The sequence below is a fragment of the Anguilla anguilla genome, chromosome 9 (genome assembly GCF_013347855.1).
Source record: "Anguilla anguilla isolate fAngAng1 chromosome 9, fAngAng1.pri, whole genome shotgun sequence".
Taxonomy (NCBI): Eukaryota; Metazoa; Chordata; class Actinopteri; order Anguilliformes; family Anguillidae; genus Anguilla; species Anguilla anguilla.
In genome coordinates this window covers 40,851,081-40,876,752 of record NC_049209.1, presented here as the reverse complement: position 1 = coordinate 40,876,752, position 25,672 = coordinate 40,851,081, and the positions used below count along the sequence as shown (strand labels likewise).

The window sequence follows — 25,672 nt, the reverse complement described above, 5'->3', positions numbered from 1 at the left end:
TAATGTTATGTACTTGCTCAGCAGATTAAAACCCAACCTTTAGAAAGAATGACTTACACAGCTTGCATTTGTTTTCACATTATCCACAGTAGATTTACTAAAGAGATTCAAGTTAAGTACCTTGCTCAAGGGTACAATGACAGTTTGTTAACCACTGCTGCACAAATATGTCCAACAGCACCATGCCCATGTTTGTTTTAATATATCCATTCCCCGATGTAAATTCAAAATATTGCAACATATTTCATATACATGGACTTTTTAGAAGGTATAATGTTACATACATTTTACAAAGCAGTGAGCTCCAAAGGAATGAGAACAGTGTTTCTTCCAGAGCCCACTGGTTTCCTTCTTTTTCAAGCCTTTCCAAACTACTGCACTTGATATACCCAGTTACTGTGCTATCCTTTTTAATAAATTCATCTGCCCTCTCTGCTAAGTTGTTTTTTTAGCCATAGTTAAGTCATCTGGTCTTCATAATGTTGTTTGTCTTCTAACTCCAAATGTAATCTTCAGAGATGAAAAAAAAAAGGCTACAGTAAGTAACCAAGACTAGACACTGTTGCCAGTGCCACAAACATGTTAACTCACCTGTGCAGACAACACCCTACTCTGTCCATGGATGGAACAAGACAAAAATGCAAAGCAACACACACAGCATAGTCTCCCTGCAGCATTTAGGCAGCCTTTCCTAGCCGATTAAAACGACAAAAGAAAGGACCACAGTGATGGGCATGTTTTTAGCTACAAATATAAGAGCCTACTCAGTACTGAAGAAAACAGGACTTAAAAACATGCTGAGCCACGTTATACAGTACCATTGCTTTTCAACCACTTTAGCAAGATGGTCCTGCTTTATACAATCAGACAAAAGCTCAACTTGTCCAACATTTTAAGGCACATCTTTTGTTTTGTGATATATGCTACTGAGAAACCAGTTTAAATGAGTCATTTAATTATTTCATTACCAAGTCTAAAATATACTTTTGTAATGTTAAATGTTTCAATAAATTGAGGCACATTCTCAGACATTCCTTTTCATTTTCACCATATTGATAACATCAAATTGTGAAACCAGCATATTTGGATCAAACTGAGCAGTGAGTTTTGTGAATCATTACAATATCTCTGTACATTTATCCATGCATTGTGAAATGCTGCTGTATTGTATTCAGATTCAGACCTACCTCCATAACATAAACAGACATAATCCAAGTCTAACATTGTCCACTTGTCTATCGTTAACAATAACACTGGAATAATAACACTTGATAAGATCAACAACATACAGCTACACCCAGTTACGAGCTAATCACTTTAACTGGCCTCCAGAGCACTGGTCTCTCATGCAGTGCACATGCTGCTCAACGTTCTGCAGAAACCCCCAGTTTAGATTTGCTGTGAGTGATGGAGGTGTTTCGGAAATTTCGGAGACTTTTCTCATTTTTATAATCTAATTCTTTCATTAGCATCAGTTTCCCAGGAGAATGCAGGGAACTCAGCTAATCTTAGGGTGAACATAACCTTCCCCCAAGGTTCTTCAGAGAAAGGGAGCGATTGACTGTTAGCAGCAATAATAACTTTAAACTGAGCCAAATTACAAAGTATGAGGAGCTGTTAATGAGAAAGGCATTTGTAAACAACCATTTCCATTCTCATTCTGCTACAGGCTGCCTCACAGCCAAGGGCAAACACATTTGTTTTTAAACAAAATGTTTTCCCCTTTTTCTCCCAATTTGGAAAGCCCAATCATATATCATCACGGTCCAGTAGGAGCGCGAGCATAAGGACGGGAACATGGAAGCCGTTGAAAAGGAACCAGAGGGTGGGAGAGAAGGGAGAAGTTTGCAGTCCCCTGCCCCACCGCCATGACACAGGGTCACCTCACCCCACTGACATCGCCGATGGCAATGCCTCCGGCGTCAAAAGGTCACCACGGCAACAGCTGCCAAGGCTGCAGTGCCTCCATGCAGACCCCAGGTGATCATTTCTCACTATTTCCACCGGGTAAAATGGGCACACACACCCAGGATCCTCAGCACTGCTATCTGCTGGCTTGTCTGACGTTTGGGCATCTGTTTGTGGTAAATAAGGCAGAGTTCGCTCAGCCCGGATGGTGAACTAGTTTCAACACCGACACTCTATGACTGTTATGACTGTTGGAAAAGAAACAGACTCTGGAATATTAAAAATAAATGAAAAAGCTGAAATCTTGCCATAGCATGCACCTGCACAGGCCCAGATCAGGAGCAGAACCTTTTTCTTGACTGTGTGTCAGGGGAGCCAAAAAATATTCTCCAATACAGATGCTGGATTCCCACAAATAAGTTATTTGACACTCTAGGTAATTAGATACTGTTTAGTTAATACTGAAACACTGTCAAAAAGTTTCACTGTTTCTTAGAGCCATACACAAATCCATAATTTTGTGCATGTGGTCGGGGAAAAAAACAGTAACCCAAAATAATAAAAACAACACAAGCACACTAGTGGTTCTGTGATATATTAACTTAATCTTTGAGCAGTGAAAGTATTTTTGGCTATTAAAGGTGGTCACTTGAGTACACCGGTGCCCTCCTCTATCTGCTGCAGATCAGACAATTAAAACATTGTCAACGCTCACAGATTTAATTAAATACAGAACTTGGAAGGATAACAGCAGTGTCATCCAATGAAATGTTGTCACAAGGTTGTTCACTGAACATAAAGTATAAATGCGTGTGTCCTGATTGCTGTTGAAATTGATGGACTATGATTTGTCCTCAAAAATACAAAAAGCACTGCTTTGGGATGTACACTGTAAACCATCACACTGAGATGGGTCACTACTGCAGTAGCTGCCACAGCAGTCACTGTATAACAACATTAGGTATAATGGGATTCAAATCTCTGGAACATTAGATCTGCATGAGTCAGTATTCATTATATGTGTGTTTAATGCCTCCAGTTAAAGAAACCACACAAGCATAGAGGAAAAGCTGGCCTTTGGCTAGAATACATTAAAAATGTTTGAGATTAAAAAGATTAAACTGCTTGCAAAGTCAAGCAATATGAAGCCTCTTAATTAACTCCTGCATTCCTTTTATATTCACTTTCATTCATTATAATATATGAATATATTACAGTACACAATATGTATGTCTTTGTGCTACTGCCAAATAAATACAATAGCTTGTTAAGCGAATGATATTTCTGTGTAAATTAGAATATCAAAAGAATATCAATTTTCTTTGTACAGACAGTTGTCAACACGAAGTGTATAAAACACAACCTTCCTTTTCACATAGTGGTCCTTGGTGATTGAACCTAAATTACGTCTGAGCGCATTCGAAGAATGCAGCATTTTAGAGTCATTCAGATCAACAAGCAAACTGCTGATGGGCTAAAACAATGGTCCTCAACCCAGGCTCTGGAGAGCACTTACTACTCAGCACATAATTGTTCAATTAAAATGGTTGATTTACACAGTAACCGTAAACCTTCCATTCGATGCCAAGTCTCTAACAAGAGCCAGTCTCTTTTAGTAGCAAGAAACAAAAACGAAAACGAAAAAAAATGAAAACAAAGACTGGCCACCAATAAAAGCAAAAATACATCACCCAGCTAACAGGGAAGTGGTTTGTCTATTTCCCACATCAGCATAGCTAACTTATGGTAGCTAGCAAACAGACGATAAAGACATATGGCACCAGAGACAGTTCTATATTAAAATTGTCACAGCAGCTAGATATGTTGAAATAGACCTGAGTGCATAAAGTGGCATAAGGAAAAAGTAAAAAAAAATATTCCACTGCCCAAACAACTAGAAAAAACAAGAAGCATGAGTTGCTGCTTTACAATGATGCTACTGGCATATGTTGGTAAATACGCAATAGGCTAGTATTGCACAGTTCTCCTAGCGTTTTATCATACGGATCATCCAATTTGAAATGCTGTTTTGAACAATAATGTGAAAATATAACATTATATTTTGGCAGTTTCAATGCCAGTTACCTACACCTTTGCTAATTATCTGACTTTTAAAAGATAAAATAATAATATTTCACACTGTAATCAGACTATTACTGTGAAATCATTGCAGGTACGGCACCATTACGGTAAAATAACTTTGAACTTTGAATTGAACTGGAATAGCATTATGGTATATGGAGGCTGTTGCTGAAACCTAGTGAAGAAGTACTGACAGATACGGTCATCTAAAGCAGTATTCATAAGTTTTATTTCAGCGTTCAGATGACTGAATGATCTTCTGGGTGTATCCTTTTATTTTGAAATAAGGTTGCATCTGAGTTAGCTGTGTAAGCAACTGATATCCGGTATCAAAGCAATTTGGGAAACGGGCATTGCGTGATTTAACATTATTTTATACCGAGTCAGTTTAATTGAGTGTTTTACAACTGCAATGCTTCTGACGAGCCGTGTTTATCGGTCTGTGTTACTGTGTGATGAAATAACACATTGGTGGTGGTTGAGATGAGTTCCCCCTTTATTGTATAGCGCTTTGAGTGTCTGGAAAAGTGTTATATAAAGGGAATGTTTTATTCATTCATTTATCAAAGTTTTTTAAATTGTTGTTGAAAATCTTTGCAGAGGGTTTCAGTGTTATTGCACTTGTACATTTACATTTAAAACAAATGTTTATATAATTTTGTATAATAATTTCTTCTTTTTTGTAACTGATTGTTCGTATGCAGTTGTCATTGTGTAAGCTTCTGATAATTCCTCATGGTATTCTAAGTCCTATGCAAATAAATGTAGGTAGCATAAAAAGGCTTAATATGTAAAATGATATTGTCTGTTTTTGTTTTAATTTACCTGATTAGAGAAGGTGCTGTAAAACACCTGCAGCCATACCACCATGTACCACCGAATGGCTAAAGCTAAGCAAGTGTGGATGTGGTTAGAAAACTAAGCTGGAAGTGGTGTTGGTGGGCCAGTAGGGTGGCGCTCTTCCCTCTGGTAAAATAATCCCCAATGCCCCAGTGCAGTGACTGTGTTATAGAAGCCATCTTTCAGATGAGACGTTAAATCGAGATCCTGACTCACTGTGGTCATTAAAGTCCCCATGACACTCATCGCAAAGAGTAGGGGGTCCCCTGGTGTCCTTGCTAAATTCTCAACCTGGCTCTCTCAACCTGCCACCTAATCATTCTCTGATTTAATTGGCTAAAAAAAATTCACTCCATCTCCAACTCAGTTGATGTGTGGTGAGCGTTCTGGTGCACAATGACTGCTGTGCTACACATTGGTGGTAGTTGAGGTTTCCCCCTCATCACTGTAAAGCAATGTGAGAAAAATGCTATATGAATGCAATTAATTCAATTTTTTTTCAATAATGTTTTCACAGAATGTGGGGCTGAATAATTCTGACCCTAATTTGGAATACTGTTGACTACTTGTAGCCACACTGTACTGCTATGGTACTCTTCATCCTTGAAGTGACTTCGTCTAAGTACCATTTACTACTGCTGTGCTGATGAAAAAGAATCCATGCAGAAAGCTTTCACTGATTGTATTGATTGTCCTAGACCTCACTTTCACGGCAAATAGCCAGAAAACCCAGACAGATGTTTCACATGTGAACTCAAGAGAGTTTCACAGACCTATATGCCAATATTTTTGTCCACAATACCTCACCTCGCTACTTAGTTTTAAAAAATTTCATATCTACTAGAAAGCAAATTGTTTTTAAAGGAGTTCAGTTACCATGCTCTACTGGGAAATGTAGTTAAGCTAGTAGCTCCATTACACGTAGCTATGCAACTCACAAACACTGTCGACCAATGCATCCCAGACAACAAATGTCGCTTCAGAGATGCAGTATGTTTTAATTTTATGTACATTTTTATTTTCTTTGAGCTAAAATAATTTATTTTTCAAATTTCTTTCTTACTCACCCACCAGCCACCTGCAACTAATCAGGATGTCATTTTTTTGTGACCGACCATTTCGTCCTCCAATTTCCATCAACCCGTGCATTGCTACTATGCCAGCACCAGCCACAGTCACTAGAGGCATGGTCTGGATTCATTTCAAGACCGTGGGGCTCATCCATGCATCACAGTGTGGTGCCTTAGTCGAATGAGCTACGCAGCAAACCACAGACACAATTTTGACTGTGTGAAATTTACAATCGTGGACATTGCTCAAGGACATCAAGGACATGTTGCTTCTCAAATAGCTCCATCTGTGCCTGCAGTAGTATACACAATGGCACGCTGCTTTTGTACCCTCAAGAGTGGTGGCCCTCTAACTGGAAAACTCCAAACACTCCTGCCGAGGGAATGGGTTTGAGAAGGGGAGAAAGGCTTTGAACTGAATACATCAGTCATCATAATTTTTAACACCAGAGAAAGAACGGATTTGCAGAGGCAGAGTTACACACGGCTCTTAAATACTACTTCAAAAGAGCTTACAAACTGGGTGCTGAGCAGGGATGCATTATTCCTTTCATAGTAAAGAGGCATGGGCTACATTATGCCACTGAACTTATACCTGACTGAGAAGGACAGAAGGATTCTTTGGACTCTGTCACCTTCTAATTTCATTCAGAGGTTCATGTTTAAATAATTACAGATTTGAGACACTATGTCAAAGCAGAATTTATTAACTAAATTTACCCAGATGCACTTTGTTCCAACTGTCACTGGCTTAATAACATCCACACTTGATGCGCTTTATAGTGTCAGATTTCAGGAACATCGTAACCTTGTATGTGAGCAGAGAGTCACTGGGCCTTTGGGGGCTATTAAGAAACATCAGGCAACAGGAAGAATGAGACTGCAAAGATGGGTCCTATTTACAGGGCTTTTATTTCATCAACAGTGAGATTCTCTCTCTCTCTCTCTCTCTCTCTCGCTCTCTCTCTATCTATTTATCTATCTATTCAACATCTTAGTCTAAGTACATAAAGCCAACCTTACACCAATGAAGGAAACCAAAATGAGCATACTTCCTTCATGCTACTGATACCACAGTAAATTATTCAATTAAATTCTGGAGAGAAAATTCAACAAACAAATGACAACTGCTTTATATTTCAAGGTGAGATTAACAGTTTTCTCATCTGAAGTGCAGAAATGTGAATACCCTGTATGTAAGCGCACATTTAGAGACCCCTCCTGCCTTACCATTCTCTGTGTTCTCGTGTTCGGTGTCGGTGAGCGTCAGATTGGAGTTGGCCCGGCTAGAGAGGCAGGAGCTTCGACCAGATTTGGTGTTGCGCCCCCAGAGTCGCACCACGTGCTCAGGGGACATGATGCCGTCCGTCTCAGTGTCTGCGTCCGAGCCGATGCTGACGGAGTACCCACGGTGCTGCAGCCCCATATCCCCGTGGTAACCTGTGCCATGGGAGGGCGTGGCATCACCGAAACCCAGGTCCCGAAGTGAGAAGTCTGCCCCTACACACACAGAAGCGCACACACACACACACACACACACACACACACACACGCACACACATTTATTTGTGTGATGCCACAGGTGCTGGATGGGGTTGAGGTCAAGGCTCTGTGCAGGCCAGTCAAGGTCTTCTACACTTTCTCGACAACACCATTTCTATACACCACGCTGTGTTCTTGGTGTCATTGTCATGCTGAAACAGGAAAGTGCCTTTCCCAAACTGTTGGGGAAACACAGAATTGTCTAGAATGTGATTGTATGCTGTAGCATAAATATTTGTCTTCATTGGAACTAAGGGGCCCAGCCCAAACCATGAAAAACAGCCCCAGGCCAAGGGATGTACAGATACTTTTGGTAATATAGTGTATATACAGTACTGTGCAAAAGTCTTAGACACCCTAGATTTTAAAATATAATATATAGTATATATTTGGTCTTAGATGTTTGTTTTTTGTTTTCTGCATTAGTGTGTCAGTAGAAAAGAGCAATTCTGAGATTTCCAAACATGAATTTTCCAAAAAATGAAATTTTACAGATACATTTTTGTATTTTGTTAAATAAAGTAATAATTTATGTAATAGACTACTTTTCAGATAAAAACTTGATCAAGGGTCTCTGGGATTACCCGGAGATCCAGAAACAAGCAAATCAGCCAAAATCTGCAGAAGAACTGTGACAAGTCCTCCAAAATGCTTGGAACAACCTACCAGCCGATTTTCTTATAAAACTGCCGGACAGTGTACCTAAGAGAATTGATGTAGTTTTAAAGGCGAAGGGTGGTCACACCAAACATTGATTTTATTTAGTTTTTAACTATTTACCGCTCTTTATATCATTTTTTCGATATTTATAACCCTTCATTTCATTATTTTTGAAAGCATCTTAGCTATACAGCATTTTCTTTACAGGCGCCTAGGACTTTTGCACAGTACTGTATTTCACAAATGTGGCAAGATGGAGGTTGGCTCACTAAAATCTGATAAGCTCTTTTTGCATTCCTGATTGCTTGGATCTTTAGTAAGCGAAATCATCTGCCAAACTCTCAAACACATTCAAAGACATAAATAGTATGCTGAATGTCACTTGTGAGTGGTTATATTTATTTTTTAAATTGCTATCTTCATACAGACTAGATGCCATATGGCCTAATCAATGCAGTGTGCCAGTTCATGTCAATTCACTTTCTTCGCCAGCACACTTAAAATCCACAATGTGCCAATATGCCTATGTGTTTCAATGAAGCAGGGGAGGGAAATCCACATTCCATATTTAAGCCAAAATCTAAATTCATGGCAAGCCGTTGGCCAGAACTGCCAGCAATCTCCCCTCCAACTTCCAATCTGGCAACAGCAAGGATGGGAAACAACAATAACAGTGTCTGATATGATCGCAGCTCTTCGTTTCATCCCAGTGCAGAAACTCAGTACCAAACTCTAATATTGACAGTATTCACAGTATAAAAACATTGTGCTGCAACACAGCAAGTAATACATATCACATAACAAATAAAATCCTTTATGCTTTGGATTAAAAGCCAGGGAAGACATATTTTAGATACTTTGAACTCTTTAGATACTGGTAAAATCAGAAAGAAAATCCTGCATATTGCTTAACCAATTTTCAAAAAACATGTTAGAACCGCGAAGTGCAATCATATGAAATAAAATTGTTCTGAATATTTTAAAACAGTCAGTAATCCACAGGGATTACACTGGGGTATGGACATTTACAGTGAGCTCCATAATGTTTTGGACATGTTTTTTGCCATAGTTTTATAATGTTTTTTTCTTCTTCTTGATTTGGCTCTGTACGCCAAGATGGCCAGGTTAGAGTTGGTTAAGAAGTAACTAAAAGAGCCTGCAGAGCTCTGGAAAAAGGTCTTATGGACAAATGAGATCAAGATTCACTTGTATCAGAGTGATGGCAAGAGCAAAGTGTGGAGGGCTCATCTGCGAAACATGGTTTCAGGGATATTATCATTAGGGAATGAATGGCTGCTACATGTACTGGCTGATAGCAGCAGAAAGAATGGGACAGGTGTTTGGCAGTTTTTATTTATTACTGTGAAAATTCTTTGGCCATCAACTGTAGAGGTCTTCCCTGGCCTACAAAGGCCCTTAGTGAGTACTGTGCCCACCATTGCTGTCTTTCTTCTAAATGATGCTAAAAAACAGTTGATTTTGTTAAGCCTAAGGTTTGACCCATGTCTCAAGATTTTTTTCATATTTCTCAGCTTCATAATGGCTTCCTTGACTTTCATTGGCAACTCTGGTCCTTATGCTCAAATGCCAATAACCGACTCCAAAGGTAATCAAAAGCCTAGAATCAAGATTAGATACTGAAAGCTCTTATACTTGCAGTAAAGACGCAATTAACACACCTGACTAATCATTGTGGTGCCCTGAAATGGGGTGGGGGGGGGGGGGGGGGTGCCAAAAAATCTGCCGTTATTTCTAAATGGTGAAACTAAAATGTATTAAAATACCCTTTAACAAAAGTGGTTACATTGGCACTTTAACCACATATGAACTGCTTGATTACGAATCAAAAATTATGGAGTACAGTGTGTCTTGTGGCATAGCCTGTACAGCACTGTCCACATGCTCATTGTGACTACTATGTCAGCGGTTCGGCTCCGCCCATGCGACCCCTGTTGCATGTCTCTCCCTCTCTCTCTCTCCCAGTTCTTCCTGTCTCTCTACACAGCACTGTCCAACAAAGCTGAAAAAGCCCTAAAAATATGGAGCTCACTGTATATGCAGCCGTGCTTCAGAGATGTTTCTATCATCCTGAAATTGGTACACTTTGGATGTGTGTTAAAATTGTAAATATAATTTACTGCTCTGTGTCACATGAGAAAATTCAAGAGTTCACGCTCATTTCAAATTTGTTTTCTTCACTTGCATTGTCTAATGTTCCCTAAGCCATCCCACAAGGGAGTCTGCCAAACATAATAAATGACACACTAAAAATATTTTCATTTGAACTAGAAGCGCATTTGTCTCAATGTTTTCATGGTTTTAATTTGATACATTCTTTTTGTTTCTTTGTGTCACTCCCTCCCCCCACCCCCACACACACTGCCAATACCCTCACATGATTTTCTGATTCAGAGGTAACACCTGCAGCTGCCTAGAGCTACCCCATTGCTGCCCTTGCCCCTACCCCCCTTAAACAGGAATGCGCTACACTTCATCACCAATCAAACATAACGTCCTCATTTAACCCAAGCACTAAATTTGTATGCGATGAATCTGAGGGAGCACATCAATTTTCATACCACACACTCCTACTCTGGCCTTTCGAAGAATGAGGGAGTCTGAGATGGTCAAAATTAGTGAACAATAAATGCATAACTGTTTGAGGCAAACAAGCAAACTAAATAAAAACAGACTGCCTAAGTGTTCGCTTTCTGGCCAATTACCTATGTTCAGGATTAACCTATTTCTTTGGCAAGATGACCTTCTTTCATTTCCTGAAGGTGCCTATTTTACCTCTGCCATGCAACTCAACCTGCAACAACTGACTAATAGCTAAAACTGCAGCCAGTGCTGCTGACTCTATTCGCCTTTAAAGACTGAGCTAATCTATGGTCGCTGCGACCCCAGCTGCCCTCTGCCCCCTTATATTTCCAACCAATCTCCTCCGAAACCACTGGCTTAACAAGATCAGGAGGTCACGATTGTGCCCTCAGCTCATGTTCCACACAAAAGCCTTGAAGGGACACTGTCTGCCATGCAGAAGGTGGTGGGGGGTTGTTCCTAGAGTCAAACTTGGCACGGTGATTTCACTAGAAATATTGGGATGGCAGGTAGGGTTGAGTATCGAGAGCTGGTTCAGAACCCTTTCCAAATTTTCAAGAACCAGGAATTCATTAATAAATGTAGGGGTGACATAGCTCAGGAGGTAAGACCGATTGGCTGGCAGTCGGAGGGTTGCCGGTTCAAACCCCGCCCTGGGTGTGTCGAAGTGTCCTTGAGCAAGACACCTAACCCCTAACTGCTCTGGTGAATGAGAGGCATCAATTGTAAAGCGCTTTGGATAAAAGCGCTATATAAATGCAGTCCATTTAAATGTGTGTTTTGAATGTGCTTGTCAAATCCTGAAAATGTATTTTCAATGGCATTTGGGATGAGTGAAATACAAAGAATTTTAATGAACTGCCAGGACCTGCTGCGCTCACGTCTACGTCGCTGGTTACCTAATACATACTATGAATCAACACGCCTGTAATAGGCTACACCCCCATGAAGGGAGAAAATAATCCATTGTTCTCCATATACTAGCAGTCAGGGGATTATCAAGATTATAAAAATGCCAAAATGTTGGTGCATGGTGGCCAGTACAAATAAAAGCCAAGAACCCAAGTTTTGCCCTCCTGTGCAAGAAGACAGGACCAATGAGGAAAAAAAAGTGGATTCAGGCCATTAGACATGATGTGAAAAGCTAGGACCAGTACTGGTCCAGGAAAAGCCAGGAAACTCTGGGATTTATATTTGTATTAAATTTATATTTGTAGTAAATTAGCCATTTTGTCCCCAGTAAGTACTTATAACTTTCATTAGCTGTGGCTAAGAGGCTGTGTCATAAATGGTAATTTGAATGTTTGTTTACTTAGTTTTTTTCAGGATGTGATGTGACATGTAACTGCATAGCAAGCAACGTCACATATCACGTCACACCCAGGAAACAGCTAGCTTATTATGATAACTTAGCTGCTTTTAACTAACATTAAAGTTATTTAAAAGCAGCTTTCATAAAAACATCAGTTAAAAGCAGCTTTTTACATTGGAGAACATAAAACTTATCTGGGTTCTTGTCATTGTTTTTCGTACAGCCCACACGCAACGACTTTCGTAATTTTTATAGTCTTGATAATCCACCGAACTTTTAATATTAACTCGTATTAGCACGACAGGTTGTTTTCCCCCCATCGTGATCGTGGCCTTCATTGTGTGATGCACTGTCTCCATTTAACTTTTTTACTCAAATGACAATTTACCTTATATGGTAAAGATGTTTTTTTGTGGTGGTTTATTGGTGTTTAATTGGTATTCGGTGGTTGGTTGGTGGTTTATATTTTACTCAAAAAATAAATGACAAGAATCAGAACCAGGATTCGATAAGAACCAGATTTGATGAGCAGGACCGGAATGGTAACCAGAATCGATAAAATCTAAACGATACCCAACTCTAATGGCAGGTATGGCGGGGCATGCCCCATACCTATACAGCACCAAGTTTTTCAGGGTTTCCTACAGAAATAACCACAATGACCACAGACTCTCAGCCCTTAACAACATTAACTTCTGTACCTTCTGACCCCATATACACACACAGAATTGGGTAGCATTGCTTTGGAATAGACCATGTTTAATTTGTGTGAGCTAAAATAGCCAATACTGTTTGTTGTAACTTGGCCTCATTTTGATATCAATACTTTAAATGGCAGGCCTAGATTTTGCAAGTTTTAATTAATGACAGCACTTTGTACTTATTGACAGTGCTTTGTATGTGTAACTTGGCATTTCTGTACATTGAAAATGTTTTTAGTTGACATAGTATTTTCACCAATACACAAAATTAGCATATGTTAAAATCTGAATTTGAAGGTAAATGCTGTCATACTGTGAAAGCCAGAAATCCTCATGTCCTTATCACTAGCTGCTTATAATTACAAAACATAATGCATAACACACTTTGAACAACATTATAATACATAATGCATAAAACAAACTGTATACTCTTACAACTCCAAATAATAATAACAATAATAATTGTAACCACACGAACAGAAAATTAATGTTAATTAATGTTAATTAAATTTAATAGATCTGTCTATGGGCTGAGTTTAGTTTTCAAGAACCATGAGTCATGACAACCCACAGGGCTGTCAAACTGTGGCAGCAGGGGGATGAGGAAAATGTTAATTGGGGGAAAATGTTGTTTATGTCACGTCTTGTTCTTATGTTCTTAAATTACGACCTAAAATATACTGTTTTCACCAGGACAATTTTCAACCAGGACTGTGACAATTTGTTTGTAAACGGTGCTATAAAGAGACAAGTAGCCTATTGAGGGATTGATCGCTCACCTTGCTGGCAGAACTCGTCGGCCTCCTGGTGCACCAGGTCTTTGACGCGGCTGCCGTAGGCCAGCCTGGAGTCCTGGTCGAAGGCCTTGAGCGTCTCGCTGGAGCTGTAGGACTTGGGCTGCGGCCGGCCGTCCTCGCTGTCCGCTGACGAGCTGGTGTAGCGGCGCTCCGCGTCCTGTCTGGCCGTCAGTGAGCGGTACGGTTTGCGTTCTTTTATGTCCATGGCTGCCCCTTCTGTCGCTTCAGCATTAAACACTGGAGACAGGCGTGGATCAATCCCAGGAATTCTAGCAAAAAAAAAGAAGAAAAACAGAAGGAATTTTCAGGGATATTCTGGGATTTTTTTTCCCTCTTTTCCTTTTTTTTTAACTACACAGGTTACATTTCAAAAAATATTCCAGCGGCTTTTGGTTCATTTACTAAACGAACACTCACTTAGTCTCCTTCTGAAATATACTCTTCCATGTCCGAAAGAATAATTCAGTCCATATATCGATTTTGAATTGGATACATTAAAATCGAATGAAGAATACTGTAAAAGTATTTTTGCCTCAATTTCTTTAAAAAATCCAAGGGGAACCAGGCACACATTTTAATTAGAACAAAATGCTGATTGTATATTATAAAATTCAGAATTACATTACATTACAATTACTTGGCTGACGCTCATACCCAGAATGACGTACAGTAGTACAGAGCACCAGTATTATGCTCAGGAATACAAAAATACAGTATCACCAAGAAGACACGGGTGCATTTATAACCAATAAGTATAATGCTAACCAAACAAACAGTAATTTGCACTGAAGGAAAAGAAAGTACCACTTGACAAATAACCTATTTTTACCCTTTTGGATACTGCTATTTGTATAAAAAAATTATCAAAAGGAAATCCAAAGAAATAAATAGAAAAAGAAAGGATATCTAAAAGGGTCAGGGTAGCCATGATGTATGTCTTCAGTTTGCTTTGGAATATTGGCAGGGTTTCTGTTATCCTGACTGCAGTGGGAAATTCATTCCACCACTGGGGGGTCAAAACAGAAGACCTGGAAGTGCAGGCACACAAGGGGGAGGTGCTAGATGCCCAGAGGCAGAAGAAAGGAGAGTTTTGGTAAGTGTAGTGTCTGATGAGCTTTTAAGGATATAATAGAGCTGTCTCTGTAGTTTCCCAACAGGCTAGCACCAAGCGTTGGAATTTTATGCAAGCTGGTATAGGCTGCCAGTAGATGTGAGATGTGAGGTGAGATGGGAAGTGTAGTTTAGTGTAATAAACATATACCACTTTCACATTTATCATTATGGCTGTTTTCAGGCCCACAACAATTTCAGATATAAACAATGATACTTGCATTTTTGTGAAGTGAAACAAAACCAGAAAGAAATAATATGAAGAAAAATGATAAACTCCGATGTTTACAACAAAATGGAAACCTCATAGGTGTTACTAACATTTTTCTAACAAAAGCTTTTTATGATAACCATTTGGTTGTCAATGAAACAAAGCATGAAGTGTCTTTTACATCTTAAACTCAGGTTCTCAAATTTGATGACACACTGTGGCCATGTACAACAGTGAATGATCTGTAACCCATTTTGAAATTTTTTCAGGAGCACTTTCGCGCCAACAAAGCGCTGTTCCCAGGGGAATGACAGTAGATATTCATGAAGGCTAAGAACAGAAAAACCTTCCACAGACGACTGCTGATTACACAGAACAACGTGTTTAAGCTGAGAGTCGTCTCCTACTGAAAAGGAGAAGTTAACTGCACAGGGCACAACCTCCTCTTCCTTACATGTACTACCAGCCTACATGTCTATGTCTATTAGCATCCATTCTGACCCCACCAGAAATGTATGTATATACGCAATATTAATGTAATATTGCGCGCACACACATACACAAACACACACACACACACACATATATATATAGTATTGATGGGCTCCCCTACTTTCTCTGTTGCTTCCTACATGCTTTTCAGGGAGTTTGTTTTTGCCATTGACAGTGCTACCCACTGCACCACTGTGCCGCCCATATTGTTACAAATTACACATACAAGTTGTCAAATACTCTGTACAAGTAAAATTTGATTGATTGATTGATATACACATGAATGTAATTTTGCTCATTCTATGAACTGGATTCTATAAACACAGAAAAATTCTATAAAGAATCACTGGTACGTTTTGAGTTTTCCATTTCATGTTACATTACATTACAGGGAAGGGGGGGGGTAGGGGGTTGGTTGTGTTCATTGTATTGTTGCAAACAATAAAACATGTTTTAAATGTAACAGAAGATATACTAGCAAAATCATACATAATAATGAGAACAGACCTTTTAGCCCACTTAGGATCTTCATTTGCCTACAGATTAGGGGTCTCCTCTACTACATGACCTGGCTAGCAAGCTGTTCCACAAATTGACTACTCCTGATATCCATGCAGAATTTACCTGCTGCCCACCTGCTGCTGTATTTGGAAAAAAAAATGTCTTCAAAGACATTTGAGGGTTGTATGACTTGGGCTGAGAAAGACGGGACATCTTGCTTACTGTAGATAGATTCATCTAGCAATAAGAATGATAAGAACGCCTTTCTTGGTCTAGAATACTACAGAGCTTTTATTTTAATTTCAACACATAATCTATGCAATATTCCGTCTGTGAGACTCTGTGTGTATGTTTGTGTGTGCACACGCAAATATATTTCATAATTCCTGTCATACAAAAGAAAGTTTTCTCCTTTTTAAAATGACTACAATTGTACACACCGCTTGCAAGTAACTATGGAACAAAATTGTTATGTGATTGCACAGTCTGACAAAGAGGGAAAAATCATGATTCACTCTAGATCGGGTCCACAACAAGGGCCAATTTCAGGATTTTGTCAGAAAATTTGCCAACATTTATTTAATTAGCCCAATCATATCTTGACCTGTGTATAAGCACCAGCTACAGCCGCAGACTGCAAGTGTATCCTAGAGATTTTACTGAGCTCAAGTGCAGGAGTGAAGCAGCGTAGTTTATAGAGCAGTTGGAAAACTATGGTAATCGGTTGGAACAAAAACCAGCATGCAGATTGGCCCTCCAGGACCGGAGTTGTGCACCTCTGCACAGTTTTATCCAGCTAGCAAAGAGATGTTCAACTATGAGCATGTTTCTGTTCTGAGGCAGCTGCAGAGCTATTTATTATTTCCACATCATTACCTGTAACACCTCGTCAAACCTGGTTAAGGCTTGTCTGAAGGTGCAACAACTTGTCACATTTTAATAAATAGTAAAGAATTAATGAGTTTTAAGCTAAATATAACTTTATATTTGCCAATGTAAAAATAGATGTGAAGTTACTCTCAAGACAAGATTGGATTTTTCAACCCTTTGAAATGGGAAAAAGTTGCACAAACCAAAAATGGTGGTATAAAGAAAAAAATGTCAAAAATGAATACATACATGCATGATGTACATCACAGTTTTCTGTTGGAAATAAAATTAAGCCTGCCGTCCCTGCTAAGAAACCCATCTCTGATCTTAGCCTGTGGCAAAACATAGGTGGCACCAAAGATAGTGCCAGAAAGTATATTTAGGATAGGGGTTTTCATAGAGACTTTCTATGGTTTTCTCTAAACAACGACATGCTGATTTGCCCTTGCGGCTACTTGAATACTTTTTTGGGTGCCTAAAGCTCATTTTCCCGCAGCAGACCCACTTAAAGGTGTCAGAGAGCATTTTGCCACTTCACACACAACACCAGGACAGGTCAGGCTTTTTCCCTGTTTGTTTTCCACCAAAAAAAAAACACAATTCATCAAACATTATTCATCACTTTAAAAGGACATACAGTATATTTATTAGTCGTATGGAAAACTCTCAAACATCATATTCCAGTGCTTTTTGAATATTCACTACAGCATTAAATGCAAAAACAGCATTTCATTTCAGGCCAAGAAGCCAAAAGCATCTACAGTACAAAAAGTTGATTTGTATGTTTTATTTTGTTTGTCTTATGACAGTCCTATGTAATGAAACTGAGTTTTTCCATTTCCATGTGTGTGAGGGTACAGACTGAACAAATCACCAGTTAGCTAGCTATAAATTTAGCCAGACTGAAACAAACACAAAATATAAAGCCATCTTCGTTTATACATACAAATATATTTATGTACACGTGCTATAACAGTACAGCCAATGATACTTTATATAAATAATTTCATATTATGAAAAAAAAGCTGAAAACGGTGAAAGGACTCACTTGTTACCTGCTATTATTTTTATGAAATAATATTTGATTATTAATAAGGATAATGTTATAAAAATTGAAATATTTCACCCCTTTGGATCTATGTATGAATTTAACATGGCTGTGCTATTAATCCTTGCTTATCTGTCACAAAATCTTTCCATCCCTCTGTTTTTTTTTTGCAGTTACGATGAGCAGGATGAAGCCCCTGATCATATTTGGTGTCGTATTTCAGTTATGGGTTTTGCAGCAAATGTAGACTAGCAGAGCATGAAGAACTACAGGGATTCATTCTGGGAAAATACAGCACTGCAAATCATCTCGCCATAAAGTTTATGAGCTGAGTCTTGCACAGACTTTTTTTATTTTATTTATTTATTTCTTACGTGGCAAACCGAAATGCAGCACTTGCACCAGGGTTTAAAAGAGGCAGACACCTTCACGCGAAAGCAAGAGCTCCGTGTGTGCAATATTAGGGACATGAACCACTGTCCTCCTCTGAAAACAGAGGGTCCTTCTGACCCCAAGACAGTCTGGACTCCGAGCAGGAGGTGAATCCAGCAGGAATAGCTAATTATAGACTTGCCATAACTCCAAATAACATTACGCTACGGTAGAACAAAACATAAAAAATAAGAACAATTTATTCAAGAACCGACTGTAGCCACAGCAATGGCAAAATGTGTTCTGTACAAATTTCAGTGATTATTGAGTGATATTCTATTCATTATATTTATAACATGACTCATTGTCGTGTATGAAGCTAAAGAAAGTAGCTAAAATACAACATTTAATTGGTTTCTCACTGCAATCTAGTAGACGCCCAAGACTGAGCTCAGCTGAAGTGTTGTATTTATCATTGGTAATAAAAAGACTAGAAGACAATCCAGAGACTAATGGGAAATGTGCAGTTGGGCTTGTCACAGAAGAAGCAGTCAACAACATATAAGAGGCTATATTATTCAGAAGGTTATCAGGAGGGCAATGTCACACTAAAGGGGGTTGTATCAGTGTTGATTTATGAAGTTGATGAGTAGGTAGCTCAGTTATGTTCTCTGAGGCAGGAGTGGAGTAGGATTTGCCTTCCCAATCCCTACAATTTTCCATTACAATAGCAAAATTAGCCTCTTTCCCCCCAAACCAGGCAAGCTCATCATCCTAAATTAAATGTGGCAGCTTTTTTTTGATTGGTCTGAGCATCAGTATTTATGGTGAAGCGCTAGTCTAATGTGACTCAGAGAGACACAGACTGATTAAAGCCCACACCACCCCAACATGTACCATTTTATAGCAGTGTCTTTCTTTAATATTCAATGGGTTTGTGGAACTTATGAAAACTTGGTTGTATTAGAAAAAATACAACTGAAAGAATCTTTGGAGATGCGTAGGTTCTTTTGAAGTTGTTAAAATTGTTATATGGAGTAAAGCACCAACATTAATAAAGAATATAGCTTCTACATTTTTTTTTGTAATGTGCTAAAGTGCACAGTGCAAACAAAAGACCTTAAAGTACAAGTCACATGATTAGACACACATGACCGATTCACATGATAATACATGATTGTAATCATTGGAAACAAGAACAGCCTATTCTGTTAAGAAAGCTATGCTACATTTTATAGTTGAATCATAAGGACATCAAATTGCAGTTATGACAAACAATACATTTTCACATTTAGGCACAATAGAAGGTAAATAGTATTATCCACGTTTGAGAGCTAGAAAAGATGCCAGCTAATGTTGCCTTTCATCCATGCCTTTTTAGAGATCAGAATCTATACATCTGATGCACAATGTACCAAGAACCAATTCTTATATTTTTTTACTTCTCGTTCACAAAAGACCTTTTATTGCCCTGGGCTATGACTAACCTGTGGCTGAGATCGAAGAAACAAGCTGAATAAACGATCAGATAAACCAATTTTTTTTGCAGTTTTGGAAGCGTGCCCTTAAAATGAGATCTTGGAGTGACCCCGGTTTATGACACCTGTGGTTAATGCTCGACTGAACAGAGGTCTTTGTCTAATCCCCTCCCACTCTACAGGTCATCAGAAAGAACTAAGCTATCAAATCACACAGGAGTGTAATGCACGGATAAGTCCAGGCCACTCACATAGAAACAAAGAAGATTCTATGAATTGCAGATGCTTTTGTTGGGTATGTGAGTCGGTCATCTTTTGTTTGCATTGACAGCTAAAAAGATGGCAGTGATTAATGACTTGTAACCCTCAATGAAAGAAAGGCCTGGCTACACACAAAAACATCTTTTCTCCTTTCAGTAGAAAACGCACTTCAGTTTTGTCTGAGCAAACCGAGTCTAGTTTCAAGATTACTACTGTTTCTCCCTAAGTTTTAGCAAAGACCCTCCAAACCTATGCAAATTTGACTGGTGTGGGGACAGGCAGAACCTCAGACGTATTAAATGTACAAGGTGCATTGTTTTAATTTCAAAAGCGCAAGCTTAGTTGAAACGGCCACATCTCCTTTGCATATCCTTTCTTCCCTTTTAATTGGCTGGTATGCACAGTTCTCCACCCAAGGGACCATGGGAACGACAGGCAACTCTTTCAGCCAAAGCAACAGGCAGTAAAACCTTTTGTCAACCGACGAGTAATGCAGATAGTATCACGCCCTCACATCACCACGTCTGTGCTCAAACACAGCTGTTACACCCAATACTACGTTTCTTTAGGTGAAGGGGATGTGGGGACTGGTCATTCTCTTTGTCTTCAAAAATTGCAGTTCAGCCACAAATCAAAATATTGATTTTATTTCCGCAGAAACATTGCTTTTGCTGATATTGATTTTTGAACTCCTAGGGGTCTTAAACAATAAATAATATAAACACTGAATGCAGCTGTTAAATCACTTTACATCAAAAGAAAGGTTACAACACAGACAAGGGTAATGGGGTTACAACTCAGGCATGGGTGATGGGGGCCTAAAGAGTACTTTGGATCCCCAATTAGTTATGTTTTCCATTTTTTAAGATGAATTTGGACAGCAGAGAAACGGCAGAAAAAAGCTGAGGAAGAACACCTGCGTTGTCAATTTATCCATCATCATTCTGTTTCTTGCTCAGGAAAAACTTGGATGGACTGCATAAATGAAATTTTGAGCTGCCTAAGGAAAACTTTGGAAATTGAAATTAAATCTACTCAAAAACTGCATTTAAATAAAAGCCTGTTAGATAAAGGCACGAGAGTAGATTGTGAGTAATGAAATCAGCCACTGACACAGGGTGCATTCAAGTCTATCAGGGGAGAAAAGAAAAGTTGTTGCACTCAGTCAGGAAGTGCTGGCTATAGTATTATTTTTTAAATAAGCATCGTTACCTATATGTATTGCCTTTGAATTTTAGAGTCAATGCAGCAGGAAACAACCAATATCAACTTCATTTCACATTATTTCAATGTACTATAAGGGAATGAATGCACGTGCAGCCATTTAAAATTGAACCTCTGTGTTTGTTGCACTGGGATGCTGCCATCCAATGAGATACAAATGCAACGCCTACACTTTCGAAAAAAGTGGCAATTATGACCGAATGTACACCTGGGAATATTTAAAGGCCATGATGCACAGGATACATTTTTAGGCAATATAGATGGGACATATTGTCTGCAAGAATGATGGAGAAAAGCAAATGGTACAAAAATCTGATATAGTGGGCTGCAAGAAATTAAAGCACAGTGAGAAAATACTATTGAAACAGCCAGAAGGGCCATCACCTCAGCCGCTTCTGTAGCCAGGAAAATCCCTGAACATACCAAAAAAAAAAAAAAAAAAAAGATAAATTATGATGCAGTAGCCACACTAAGAGCTGGACAGCTAAGTAAGACAGAGCAAAATTGTAAAGGCTTGTGTTACATATATAAGAAAATTTTATCTAATACAAGGGTCCCCAAACCCAGTCATGTTTTCACCCTAAAATCATTTTCTCAAGTTCAGACTCAAGAAACCAAGGGAGGTCAGATAAGTGTGTAATAAACTGATTTAAATGATCAAGTATGTGCTGTGTAACAATAAAAATCAGCACACCCCGTGACTCTCTAGGACCAGGGTTTGGGAGCCCTGTGCTAATATAACACTAGCTACAGAATTAAAAATATCAAGAGGAGATGGATGTGAATGTGAGTATGTTCATGTTCATGTCACAAAAGAGCAGCTAACCAACCATTGTGAAGCCAAATTAAACGCAAATGGATCCATGATGCCAGACTGGCACTGTAAATAACTAGTCACATTTTCTGATATGTAGGAGGCCAAATGATATTGGGGTATAAAATGTGCGCTTATGTGAAAGAATGTGAACTCTACCCAGATAAGGGCCCAGATGCTTATTTCAGCACTTGCAGCAGTGCGGACAACGACCACATCTCCAGGCAGTCCATTCTGTCACTCGCCTCAGCCAGCTCAAGCAGAAGATAATTGAATAAAGGAATAAAAATGAAGGGTGGAAGGGTGAGTAGACAGAACATTGTGCTCGCTAAGACCACATTCAGATATGCTGTACAGAGGATGCAAGAGTATATTTCCAGTGGTTGGGAAATCAAAGAACCAAGCTAATTAATGTTGTGGTTTTGGAGATGTTTAAGTGCTTCATGAGAAATGAACACCAAGCTGAATGGCACATACACCATTAGCTTGCAACAAATGATGAAAACTGGGGGGTGAGGGCCACGCAAAGTGGTTGATATAATCACCCACGGGAGGGGCCGGACCTGTTGTGACAGTAAATGTCCTCGGAAAAAGTGGATTTGTAAGGTACAGAATTTAAACAGTCAGAGAAGTGAGCTGAAAGATGCAATATAAATGCAAATCACTAGCCTTCCATTCATTAAATAATTAGCAGTTTCTGTTTCTATTCATGCCTCCTGCCTGGTTTTGGGGGGGGGGGGCAGGTCTATCACCCTGCTGTTATTTATGGACAGAGCGATATCCCAACCCCCCACCCCCCTTATTTGTATGCTCCAGGTCTCCAAAAACGGCTTTTCCACTGGCATGGCCACAGATCTCTCCCAGTGCATGGCTATTTTGAAAACATTTTGGAAAGGAGCTGGATGGCACTTGCCACACAGTTATATAATCGCAATCTGAATAATGCATCTCTCCATTACTCAAGTGCTTTCATCCCACCGCCTCGCAGGACACATCAGGCTGCTCTGCGTGTTTTTTCTGAATGATTTTCTTTCTACATGCGTTCATATGGAATATACCATAGGCTCCTGTCTATGGGAGAAGGATGAGAAGACCTGCTCTACGTAAACAATGTTACCATAAACTATGATGAATGCAAGCAGACCCGGAGCACGAGACAAACACAATGACTCGTCTGGGTCTTAGTTTTTTCCAGCTGCGGGCTTTTATCCAGACAGATTAGAACCGAATCTGCCACGTACAGAATCTAGAATATCTGGAAAAACTGAGAGGCAGGCTTTACTCAGAAACACAGTTAACAGCTTAAGTTTAACATCAACCAGGGAAATTCAGCACATCATCCATTCTCTCATGCTAAACAATCCTAGTGCCGCGGAGGTAATTTTTATCAGGACTTCCCGTCTTTGTAAAATCTAATAAAAGGAAATTAATATAACACATGCCACAATAAGCAGCTTACCCAAACGCATTCTACAGATTTCCGAGAAATAACCACCACCTGGCACCAAAGCCATAACATAAACAGTCTTAATAATCACATTTTTCCCTTTTATCCATCTATAAAATAACTTACCAAAGCAGCTCAGGTGAAATTGTATACAAAGCTACCGTGGCAGTGCTCCACTTAAATTCAAACTGGCAAATGTACCTGCTTACCTTGTTACACACAAAAAAGTTCAGCAAGAACCTGAACTTCGTAATTTTACTCATAAGGTAGTAAAACTACAAGCCAATAAATGAAGGCTGTAATGTCCTTGATTACAGGCTATCATTTGGTTGACAAGATTACTGGGTTTATTGCCAAAACTAATATGAGGTAAAAGTGCCCAGCAATGTATAGACTTTATATACCCAGCATAAGCATAGAAAAATATACTTACTGAGTATGCCAAATTGAATAAAATCAATTAAGCAGTTGCATATGGTGCAGGCAAAATCTGACACAATAGGGCCGTTGCCATGCCCTCCATGTAGAGCTCCGAATACAGTACTTAGCCAGGACGCATAAAAAGTTTTTTGAATTTTTTATACCAGTTTTTCATCGTACTGTCAAACAAAAAAAAACTGGGAACAAATCCAATTCCTACGCTCCACTTGTGTCCTTGTGCTGAGATGCACACATAAACAAATTAAGCTGAGAATTATGTATGTACCTCGAATATCATATGGCCTCATTTGAAAGTCAAATGAGCTCTTTCAGTGTATGAGTTATTCCCATTCTTTTGTTGACTTTTTTGTAAGCATTTCATTTGTGGGTTTATTTCCCTCCCTCTCCTCCAATCAGCAGGCTACATTTCACATGGCACCTGGTCCCCTTTCATACAGCCAGACCACCCATTAGTCTTTCCAGTCCTTACTAGCTCCAGTGCTCAGTGGAAACACAAAGGAAAAATGGGGAGACTCTAGGTGAACAACAGGTGAACGTCTGGCAACTAAAGGCCTCATTATGGCAAACTGGGGCGCAATTCCTGTTCTGCCTCGCCACCCCCTTCCCCCCCCCCCAGCCCCCCCACCTCGAGAACAAAATAAGAGAAACTTCAGTGCTAGGCTCAGTTTAGGGGGGTTGGGCCTCTGAAACTCCTGGGCATACATTGTGAGATGCACACAATGAGGTCAGAGCAGGCGGGAGATGATGCAGAGTGGAGATCTCCCCCAAAATTTGAAGATGAGGTAAGACTGGGGGCATGTCTGGCTCTCTAAAAGCCCCCGGAGCTGCAGAGTATGTTGGGAAAAATCAACCTGCCAAAATCAGACTCCTTCCTGTATAAACCCGACCCCCCCCATCTCAAAAGCTTTAGTACATACAAAAGCAGCTACGAGAAACTGCTGCAATTCCCCCGTGCCAAAAAACTACTAATCACTCTGAATGCTTCAAGGTATAGGCTGACACAGAGAGAATAGGAGGCTATGTATCCTGACCTACACAGTAAATAACAGGACAGAGGGGGGCATTCATTCACTCCTTCACCCTCCTCTGTAGCACACCCCCACCCTCCCCCGACCTTGACCTGTTCATGCGAACTCTTTCCCACACGTAAGACAGGCTGATTGAGAAAAATAAAAACATTTTGAAGAGCAATACAAATAGCGTATCTATTTAAAGCTGCGCTGGGAAAGTTGCCATATATACCGATGCTTATGAGCAGTCTTGCAGCCGATGAAAAGAAAAGGGTAGACACAGGAGAGGAAACTCACAGTGGGAGACATGGGAACTGAATACTCTCCATTCATGTTTTTATTTTTTCGCCCAATCCAGTGGCCACAGAAAGAAAAAATATAACCCGTGAGGTAACTCCCACCCATCGCCCTCCCCATCAAATGGATCCCAGCTCAGAGGAATTTGTCAAGGGAACGAGACACCAGGCCAGACTGACGGGTCAGTGCTGGTGTCACGCTTTCTCATTAGGCTGTGATTGCAGCTCATTATCCACCTGGATCTGATTTAAAGCGAAGCCTCCGGGTTTTAAACCAATGCTAATCCCAGCCAAAGAATGATCAACTAGTAGAAGTAATCCAAGGCACTCGAGCCAATCACGGCAAGTCCGACCTCTGACATGCTGACTTAGTGCAGAGCGGCTCAGAGCAGACAGTCATCCCTTCGATCGATAAAGCTCAAGCACAACCGACCGCCCGGGCGGGAACCGCTCTCCCGCTGTCTTCCACGCGCGGAGAACTGTTTCACTAGTAACCCCTCTTTTTCAGCCTGTTCTCTCTTACCTACTGTCTATGGAATATACCGTAATATGTTTTAATATGTGGCCTTTTTTGAAAAAAGAAA

The 25,672-nt window shown here is 39.7% G+C and overlaps 1 protein-coding gene across 12 annotated transcripts in view; it reads right to left on the bottom strand.

Annotated features, from left to right (window-relative positions):
- The window catches only part of LOC118235505 (teneurin-4), a 247,925-nt gene that overhangs the window by 157,108 nt on the left and 65,145 nt on the right, over window positions 1-25,672 (bottom strand). For all 12 annotated transcript variants that reach the window (XM_035432920.1, XM_035432921.1, XM_035432922.1 and 9 more), the window contains exons 2-3: window positions 13,496-13,782; window positions 7,131-7,400 (exon numbers count right to left, since the gene is read on the bottom strand). In XM_035432920.1, coding sequence (XP_035288811.1) covers window positions 7,131-7,400; window positions 13,496-13,718 — 493 coding nt within the window. In that variant the 5' untranslated portion in view covers window positions 13,719-13,782. The remainder of the gene's footprint in view (window positions 1-7,130; window positions 7,401-13,495; window positions 13,783-25,672) is intronic.